Source organism: Aulonocara sp. 'chitande type north' Nkhata Bay, linkage group LG11, assembly GCF_057382095.1.
Source record: "Aulonocara sp. 'chitande type north' Nkhata Bay isolate Kocher_YH1m ecotype deep benthic linkage group LG11, A_spYH_male_GT1.1, whole genome shotgun sequence".
Classification (NCBI taxonomy): Eukaryota; Metazoa; Chordata; class Actinopteri; order Cichliformes; family Cichlidae; genus Aulonocara; species Aulonocara sp. 'chitande type north' Nkhata Bay.
This window is the reverse complement of record NC_141354.1, coordinates 11,867,869-11,878,483: the sequence shown is the minus strand read 5'-3', so window position 1 is coordinate 11,878,483 and position 10,615 is coordinate 11,867,869. Positions and strand designations below refer to the sequence as shown.

Genomic DNA, 10,615 nt, shown 5'->3' with positions numbered 1-10,615 from the left:
CTATATGGAAAATATATGGAAAAGATCATTTGCCTAATTTGCACTTACTCTCTAAACAGCATACATAACGTTTACTTAATTCTTGTTTACAGGTTTCTTTGATGACTGTGATGCTGGTCTGACATGAGAAACGTCATTCTCAAAACTCTTAATGCAGTTCTCAAATCAGTAACGCATTTCCTCTCCCACATTAAGATTTCTCATTATGTTTGTACACACTGCTTGTAAATGACCCAGATTATTTGTTTATTTGATATTTTTCAAACAGTTAAATCCCTGAACGAATTATACCTTATAATATAGATTAGACTCTTATTTTGAAATTCGGAACGGGCAACTTCCGGGAAGGAAGATCGTACCGCAACTGCTTGCCGTAGAAAGGATTAATGAGAAGGTTATCATTTTCCATCCATCTTAAAATTAGCATCTAGCTGGAAGGCGAACAGGTATGTTTGTGTGTTGTACTTGTTGTTTACATTTCGGACAATTTGTAAATGTATTACTTGATTGTTAATAAGTTTATGAGCGATCTAGCAGGCTGATGCTAGCACCTCCTGTGCCTTTTCTGTGAATTGATTAGCATAACAGAAACGTGGTTATATCAAGTGAATGTTTATTTGTTTTATGTTATGATTACAGCTCTTACGATGTGTCTATGGCAATTTGTGAATAAATGGGTTGGAATACCCCACCATGGTCCATCCGTAATGATCATTGAGTGCATCGTCTGAATAAAGTCCGGCTGGAATGCTACAGTAAGAGCTGATACCCCGCATCATCCTGCTGCCATCCTGCACCACGGAACCACGAGGACGAGTCACGGAGCTGTGTTGCTATTCGTCTGGGATTGACAAGACATTTCATGGAGCAACTCAGTGCCATTCTATGGGTCTTCTAGACAGAGACTTTATAATCATCATGCAGCTGGCTTAATGGTTTGATGTGACGGTCAGAAAAGGTATGGAACATTTCATTCTAATCGACAAGGAAAGGACATTCATTCTCATCAGTGGTGGTTAAAGGGAGAGAGAAGGTCGTCAACTACTGTGGACATCTGCTGCATTAAGACACAACGGACATGAAGTAATAACAAGTGAAGTAATTTTGTTTATTGGTATTTACCACCACTACTGTATATTTATCATTCTTTCTACTGACCAAAAAGGGGGTGAAAGAGGGGCATTTAGTTCAATTTGTAACTGTACAATAGTAATGGTGTATTGATCTGTGTTTAGCATAAGAGGTTTACTTTACCACATCAGTTTGCAACAGCTAGCAGGTTGCATTTATTATTTTATACATTTCTTCTCAATGTTGTGTTGGTTATCCGCTTCTATTTCAACTTGGTTTAAAGTGCAAAGATTCTCCTCCCTTCTGTTAATGCAGCCTGTAAGTTATAGTAACCACAAGCAGCTCATTAACTAAAGCCTGCAAATTAGATAAGTAAATAACATAAACATGAAGGAAATGGAGACTCCCTCCTCACAAACAGAACTAGAGCATCAGATAGTCGACCTGCAGAATAAAATCAAAGGGCTTAAGGCGTCTCTTGAAGACACATCAGAAACTACGGAAATAGAACTTTTGGAGAAGGAAATTCAACGCAGAGAAGAAACGTTGAACAACTTACAAGGTGAGCTTAAGGAAGGCCTCCGACGTTCCACTCGAACAAAAATCCCAACTCCAAAGGCGCTCGAAATGCAGCAGGAGGAAGCAAGAAAAAGGGAAAGAAAGTTCATCTCAACGTACGAAAGATGGAAGATTCGAGCCCGAGAGTCAAGAGAGCAGCTCAAGTCAGACATTAGTAAAGGCGAGCTGGCATCTTTGATGGATTCTTTGGAGAAAGAGAAAGAAACTGTGTTAAACACTTACCTTGAAATACGAAGTCACATTACACCTTCTCCAGAATTAAGACGTCACGTTGACAGTTGTGAGGCAGTTACAGCCGAAATTATGAAAGTTACCTACGAGAGAATGTCAGATCTCGATGGTGATTATGATGCAGAACAAGTACATTGCCGTCTCAGGGAGCTGCTTAAGAACAGCTACGCACGCTCCATCTATGGATCCACTGCATCTAGAGTGACAAAGTCAATCCGTAGTCACAAAGGCACTACTCTAACACTCAAACAGGCGGATGCAGCAGCAGAGCTAGCTGCTAAGGAAGTCGAATTTGAAGGGTTGCTGGAAGAAGAGAGACAAATGGAGAAGATAGAGGAACAGCACAGAAAAATGGAAGTAGAAAAGCGCAGACTTGAACGCCTTCAAGCAGAAAGGAATCTGAGGGCTGCTCGGGCCAAACTGCAAGTCTACAGCCAGGTAGCCTCGCAGGAAGGCAGTCCCCATTCCTCTAATAGTTCAGTGGGAAATCATCATGTTCCCCCTGCTATCAACCCTCCAACTCCCACCGTCACAGCATCGCCACCCGACCTAAACGTGTCATCCCTTGCCCAAGCCCTACAAGACAGTATGGCTCTAAATAGACTTCCAGTTCCAGAGCCGTCTGTATTTAGTGGGGACCCCATTCAGTTCATTGAGTGGAAAACTTCATTCATGTCACTTATTGACAAAAAGGCCATCTCCCCAGCAGACAAACTTTATTACTTGAGGAAGTATGTAGGCGGCCCAGCTCGTAAAACATTAGAAGGAACTTTCTATAGGAATGACAGCGACGCTTATAAGGATGCGTGGAACAAACTGGATAACAGATATGGCCAAACCTTTATTATACAGAAAGCCTTCAGAGATAAGCTCACAGATTGGCCAAAGATCCAACCAAGAGATGCAGAAGGATTAAGAGACTTCTCAGATTTCTTAAACGCTTGCCAAGATGCAATGACACATGTGAAGAGCCTCGAAATACTGAACGACTGTGAAGAGAATAAGAAGCTAATCCTTAAACTACCAGAGTGGATAGCATCTCACTGGAACAGGAAGGTTACTGAAGCCTTAAAGGGCAATAAGGAATTCCCCAGTTTTAAGGACTTCGCCGCATTTATGGCGACAGAGGCAGAGATTGCTTGCAATCCAATCACCTCAGCTTATGCCCTCCGCAGCTCTGAGTCGAGCACTGCAAAACAAGGCAGCAGAGACCCTAAGAGGAACAAGGCAAGCGTTCTAAACACACAGACTGAGGCTGACACCGAGAGGCTCAAGCCAGTTAAAGGAAAGGAAAGGTCTCCTTGTGCCTTCTGTCAAAATAATCAACACAGACTACATGGATGTCCCAAGTTTATTGCTAAAACTCTGGAGGAGCGTCGAGATTTTGTCAGAGAACATAAGCTCTGCTATGGCTGCACCAAACCTGGACATAGTGCAAAAGACTGTCGACATCGACACTCATGCAACACGTGCAAGGGTAAACATCCCACTTGTTTACACGATGACAACTATTTAAAGAAGGAAAGAGTTCTGCCACAGGAAACCACTATCCTGAGCAATGCCGGCCAAACGGAGGCTGCTGCAACTTCAATGTCAGTGATTACCGGACAGCCAACTAACACATCAATGATTGTGCCTGTGTGGGTGTCAAAAAAGGATACAGGAACTGAGAAACTGGTTTACGCCTTGCTGGACACGCAAAGCGACACGACGTTTGTTGACCAGGAACTGAGTGATGTATTAAAGGCAGATTCCTGTCCAGTTAAGCTGAAGTTAACTACTATGATTGGACGCGGCGTGATCGTAAAGAGCCAAAGAGTCTCAGGGCTTTGTGTTCGGGGTTATCGCTCTTCCCTCCTCATCGACCTTCCTCCTGCTTATACCAAGGATTGCATACCAGTAAACAGAGCCCATATCCCAACATGCGAGACAGCTAAAAGGTGGAATCATCTCTCCAAGGTCATAGAAGAGATTCCACCTCTACAGGACTGTGAGGTTGGTTTATTGATAGGCTATAACTGCGCACGAGCAATGGCACCAAGAGACGTCATATCAGGAGGAGACGATGAGCCTTATGCAATTCGTACCGACTTAGGATGGAGCATAGTTGGTGGTACGTCGACATGCCCCGACACCTCAAGTACGGCGGGACAGTGCTTCCGAGTTGCAGTCAGGGAGCTCCCACCAGTCACTCCGGCAGATGCCATTCGCATTCTAGAGTCTGACTTTAAGGATGCTAAGGAAGACGGCAAGCCAGTGTCTCAGGAGGACATCCTGTTCCTGGACAAACTCAAGAACCACATCGAAAAGAACAGTCTAGGTCACTACGAGATGCCGTTGCCCTTTAAGGAGAGACCTACCTTACCTGACAACAAACAGCTTGCAGTCATACGTCTGAGCCATCTAAAGAGGAAGCTGTTAAAGGATGAAGGGTACAAAGAACAGTATATCAAGTTCATGGAGGAGGTCATAGAAAGGGGTGATGCAGAGGAAGTCCACGATGATGGGAAAGAGGGCGAAAAATGGTACATACCTCATCACGGTGTATTCCACGACAAGAAGCCAGGCAAACTGCGCGTGGTGTTCGACTGCTCTGCCAAGTACCAGGGAACCAGTTTGAATGATCATCTGCTCACTGGACCTGACCTGATGAACAATCTCAACGGTGTACTTCTTCGCTTCCGGTTGCACTCTACTGCATTGATGTGCGACATAGAGAAAATGTTTCACCAATTTCATGTGAAGAAGTCAGACCAGGATTACCTGCGCTTCCTTTGGTGGAAGAAAGGAGATCTCGGTGCACAGCCCCAAGAATACCGTATGAGGGTGCATATCTTTGGCGCAGCCTCATCGCCTGGCTGTGCGAACTACGGATTGAAGCATTTGGCTACAGAAAATAAGGACCGATACCCATTAGGCTCTCAGTTCATTCTGAGAAATTTCTATGTCGACGATGGAGTCACAAGTACAGACAGCTCAGAGAAGGCTATCAAGTTAGCAGAAGAAGCCAGAAAACTTTGTGCCCTGGGTGGTCTTAGGCTCCACAAGTTTGTGTCCAATGACAAAGCTGTCCTGGTAAGCATACCAGCAACTGAACGTGCATCAGACATTAAAGACCTCAACCTTGCCTTTGATAACTTACCTTCAGAGAGAGCGTTGGGTATCCAATGGCACGTCGAATCAGACTGCCTGAAGATCAGCACCAACCTTAAGGAACAGCCTGCAACACGTCGAGGCATATTGTCCATTGTTGCATCCCTGTACGATCCCTTGGGTCTCATAGCCCCCTTTTTGCTCATTGGAAAGGAAGTGCTGCAGCAGATGTGCTGCTATGGAACAGGTTGGGACGACCCTCTAACCAACGAACTTCGTCCACGGTGGGAGAAATGGAAAAACGACCTCAACAACTTGGAGAGGATAAATATACCCCGAAGTTATGCCCCGGCAGATTTCGGAAGGGTTATTAAACGTGAGTTACATCACTTCTCCGATGCAAGCACTACTGGCTATGGACAGTGTTCATATCTAAGGCTTAGCAATGAAGAAGGAGACATCCACTGTGCTTTAGTCATGGCCAAATCTCGCGTCGCCCCAACAAAGGTCACCACGATCCCAAGATTAGAGTTGACGGCTGCAGTCATCTCTGTGAAAACCAGCAATGTTTTGAAGGAAGAACTTGGATATGCGGACATTGAAGAGCATTTTTGGACCGATTCCAAGGTTGTACTAGGGTACATCAATAATGAGGCTCGACGTTTTCATACATTCGTAGCCAACCGTATCCAGAAGATACATCTCTACACGAATCAAAGGCAATGGAGATACGTCCCTACTGACCAGAATCCTGCGGATCGTGCTTCTAGAGGTTGTTTTGTCCATGAGCTAATATCATCGGACTGGTTTACCGGCCCTGCATTTCTATGGGAAAAGGGAGTTGACCTCTCAGAAGAGGTGGCTCCGGAACTGTCAGTCGGAGATCCAGAAGTTAAGGAAACACGGACTCTAAACACGGAAACTGTAGAACAAGATTCTCTTACTTATCGGCTGGCAAAGTTCTCATCCTGGACTCGCGCCATCTGTGCAGTGGCTCGCATTCTTCGAAGGATCAACAAGGATAAGTCAATCGGCCTCTCTACAGTGCAGGAAAGAGATGGCGCCACGTACAATATTTGGCCGAGCAGTTCTGGAGCCGTTGGCAGAAAGAGTACTTAGCCAACATTGCCTTTAGACAACGCTGGCACACCCCAAAGAGAAACCTGCAGATCGGGGATATAGTCATAATGAAGGATGAAGACTTGCCCAGAAATGAATGGAGGTTGGGAAGAGTCGTAGAGACTACAATGGACAGAGATGGACTGGTTAGGAGAGTGAAGCTCTGTCTAGGTGACAGGAAACTTGGCAAAAATGGTGAACGTCTTACTAAGCGGTCAGTGCTCGAACGGCCAGTTCAAAAACTAGTCTTATTGTTGGAAGGTGACTAGTCCATTCCTTGCATACTATGCTTCTGTTGTTTGGTCATTATTTGTATTATGAAATCATTGTGTTCTTTCTTCCTATGTTTATGGAGTTATGTTTTTGAACACTAATGATTTGGTGGGAGTGTAAATGACCCAGATTATTTGTTTATTTGATATTTTTCAAACAGTTAAATCCCTGAACGAATTATACCTTATAATATAGATTAGACTCTTATTTTGAAATTCGGAACGGGCAACTTCCGGGAAGGAAGATCGTACCGCAACTGCTTGCCGTAGAAAGGATTAATGAGAAGGTTATCATTTTCCATCCATCTTAAAATTAGCATCTAGCTGGAAGGCGAACAGGTATGTTTGTGTGTTGTACTTGTTGTTTACATTTCGGACAATTTGTAAATGTATTACTTGATTGTTAATAAGTTTATGAGCGATCTAGCAGGCTGATGCTAGCACCTCCTGTGCCTTTTCTGTGAATTGATTAGCATAACAGAAACGTGGTTATATCAAGTGAATGTTTATTTGTTTTATGTTATGATTACAGCTTTTACGATGTGTCTATGGCAATTTGTGAATAAATGGGTTGGAATACCCCACCATGGTCCATCCGTAATGATCATTGAGTGCATCGTCTGAATAAAGTCCGGCTGGAATGCTACACTGCTATTGTTTCTACACAGCACTACTAAAGATTTTTTCATCATTGTGTTGGTGCATTTCTCATCCTTCTCTGACAACTCATGAAAACAGTTTGTGCTTTTGTCAGTCAGAACTCTAAACTCTCAATTACCTTTATACTCTCCCATATTGCATCACTGTTTTCAGTCAATTCACTTTCTTTTTTTTTTAATATGCATAAAATAACAAGGCATCTAACACATTGTTAGTGCCAGTCTTGAAATTGTCCTTCAGTTGAAAACAAATAGACATGCTATCAGCCTTGTTTTATAGGTGCATATCATGACACTGCTAATTACACTGAAGCATATACTATACATTTACTATGCAGTGTGACTTTCCTGTACTATACTGTTGTTTGTGATATGTTCTACAGCAGGTTGTAAGTTTGTATACTTTGTTCTGATTTCTGATAGTGTGCACAGATAGTGTAAAAAATGGAAACCACTTGCTCTTTGGCTAACAATTTCAATCACAAGTTGATAGCCAATTAGTAGACCATAGATTATACTCCTTTTTGACTAATAGTATGACCACAATTTACAAAATAAACTTAAACTCTGTTTTCAATGTATAGAAACAAAAATGAATTCATTTAATGAGTTCAGTCACTCATTTTGTCTCACGTGTTATGTTTTTCTCAATCGCTTTGGCGCATTTCTCACAGAATAAAAATCATTCTGACTACTTGTAATGCAGTTCTCAAAACACAGAAACAGAAATCAAATTGGCCTTTCTCATTGTTTCATACACACTGCCATTATAATCTCTTTTGTTTACAGTAAATGTTCTGATAAAGAGAAAACATCCAGTGAGCAGCAGTTCTCCGGGTGTAAGTGCTTTGGTGATGTCGGTGGTCAGAGTAGGATGGCCAGACTTTTTTGAGCTGATAGGCAGACAACAGTATGCAGAACAGCTGTCAGCTAAAAATACGAAACCGAGGCTACATTTTGCACGGTTCACCATAATTGGGCAACAGAAGATTAGAAAAATGGTGTACTCCAGCAGCCTTCAAGCCACCACATCTCAGTCCAGTAGAGTACCTCTGGGATGTGGTGGAAGGGGAAATTTGGATGAGCAGATGATAAATCTGCAGCAACTGTGAGACGCTATCATGTCAATATGGATCATCTCAGGAGAATATTTCCAGCACAATGTTAAATCAGTGCAATGAGGAATTATGGGAGTTCTGAAGGCTATAGGCCTGTTTGTATGTAACTAGCATTGTCATGACGTGCACATGTGAAACAGTAGGATGTGTTTTCATTTGTTTCAACTTAACCTCTTCAAAGAACATGTGTTCAGATTTGCTTTCCATTGAAGAGCAGTTTCACTGCTACCACTGACAGTGTGTTACTGATCTTACTGTTCTTTCATACATATTTGAAAACATTTTTGAAGTAATTTCACTGAAAACACTAGTGCAATACTGGACAGTATTCAGGAAAGTGAGAGAACTAGAGTTCTGAGTGACAAAAGTGTAAGCTATTGTGATGACTGAGATGAATAGTGGATCAATACAACACCAAATACCAAATCTCCTCTACCAAATGTGGTAGGAAAATACATGTTTGAGAACTGCAATAGGATTAGTGAGACTGATGTTTCAGATGTGAAACCCGATCAGAAAGTGATTGCCCATTAACTGTAAAGCAAAGGCTAGGTCAAGAAGCTGTTGCTGTTCCTGTTGACTACCATAGAACTTTTTGCAATCACAGCTATTGCCATCTGGTGACCTTCAGATACAATGCAGCTTTAACAGTTTTCCAGATTTTACACACTCGTTAGCAAAAGTATCACTCACCCCTCCAAATTATTGAATTTAAGTGTTTCGGTCGCTTTCATGGTCACAGGTGAAAGCACCTAGGCATGGAGACTGCTACTGCAAACATTTGTGAAAGAATGGGTCGCTCTCAGGATGTCAATGAATTCCAGTGTGGTACTGTCATAAGATGCCCCCTGTGCAACAAGTCCAGTCATGAAATTTCCTTTCTGCTAAATATTCCCCAATCCACTGTTCCATTACAACAAAGTAGAAGTGATTGGGAACAACAGCAGTTCAGCCAGAAAGTGGTAGATAAAATCACACATAAACACATAAAATCACAGAGTAGGGCCAACGGAAGCTGAGGCACATAGTGCACAGAGGTCACCAACTTTCTATGGAGTCAGTCGCTTCAGACTTCCAAACTTCATGTGGTCTTGAGATTAGCTCAAGAACAGATGTCTTCTCTGGAGTGACAAATCCTGTTTCTCCATCCTGCAATCTTACTGATGATTCTGTGTTTGGTGGTTGCAAGGAGAACAGTCCTTGTCTGACTGCTTTGTGCCAAGTATAACATTTGGTGGATGGGGAATTATACTGTGGGGTTGTTTTTCAGGAGTTGGGCTCGGCCCCTTAGTTCCAGTGAAAAGAACTCCTAATGCTTCAGTACACCGAGACATTTTGGACAATTTCATGCTCACAACTTTGTAGGAGCAGTTTGGGGATGGCCCCTTCCTGTTCCAACATGACTGCACACCAGTGCAAAAAGCAAGGTCCATAAAAACATTGATGAGCAAGTTTGGTGTGGAAGAACTTGACTGGCCTGTGCAGAGTCCTGATTTCAACCTGATAGAAGACCTTTGGGATGAATTAGAGTGGAGACTGCAAGCCAGGCCTTCTCGTCCAGCAAACCTTGTGGAAAGCCGTCCCAGAAGAATTTAAGCTGTTATAGCTGCTAAGGATGGCTAGTATCATATTAAACCCTATGGAGTAAGAATGGGATGTCGCTCAAGTTCATATGTGTGTGAAGGCAGACAAGCAATTCATTTTGACAGTATAGTGTATCACCTTCCTTTATAATGTCTGCAAGTTTCACACCTATCATTTTTCAGCTTCAGCAACATATTGTGTAAGGTTTGATTGAAATTTAAATTATTTAAATAAGTGAGTAAATGTTTGATAAAAATATAAAAACATTAATAAATGAACTGGTACTCCTCTACTAAGTGCTAAAAGCAATTACTACTACAAGTCTCATACAGCCTTTCATCCTCTCCTAAGCACTATATGTAACAGTCACATGCACACTCATGCTCTGATGAATCCATCATGGGCATCTCAGGGATTGGTATGTTGCCCAAGGACACGTCAACACCTGGACATAAATTGATTGGGAATTGGGCCACCGACCTTCTGATTGATGGACAACCTGCTCTAGCACCTGAGCCACAGCCACTTGCCTGCTTGTGTCACAATATTGTAACAACTTTTAGCACACTGCACTAGTCTGACTATCACCTTTTTATAAAAGGCATAGACATTTACACATCTTACATTCCTATTCAAATGTAGTGAGCAAACATTTTAAGGTAACCAAAAAGCAACCCTGTGTTGTGCACTTAATTTAAGACAAAGAGTGAATAAAGCAGTCAGGAGGGAATGCTTTCACATCTAGAACATAACCTATCTAATTCTAATAAAAGATGTAACACAGTGTCCCACCTGCCAGCGAGGCTTTCCAGCTGTGGATGGCGCTGGCATGTTTCAGCAGGTGGTGGCTGGATGTGGACTGCTTCCTCAGGCTCAGTTTAGACCAAAC

At 42.6% G+C, this 10,615-nt stretch overlaps 1 protein-coding gene across 1 annotated transcript; it reads left to right on the top strand.

Moving 5' to 3' along the window:
* Nucleotides 1–232: 232 nt before the first annotated feature.
* LOC147318569 (uncharacterized) lies at nt 233–6,930 on the top strand. Its single transcript, XM_086310585.1, has one exon. It carries the CDS (start codon nt 1,459–1,461, stop codon nt 6,091–6,093), a length of 4,635 nt encoding a protein of 1,544 aa, XP_086166711.1. The 5' UTR covers nt 233–1,458; the 3' UTR covers nt 6,094–6,930.
* The last annotated feature ends 3,685 nt before the right edge of the window (nt 6,931–10,615 follow it).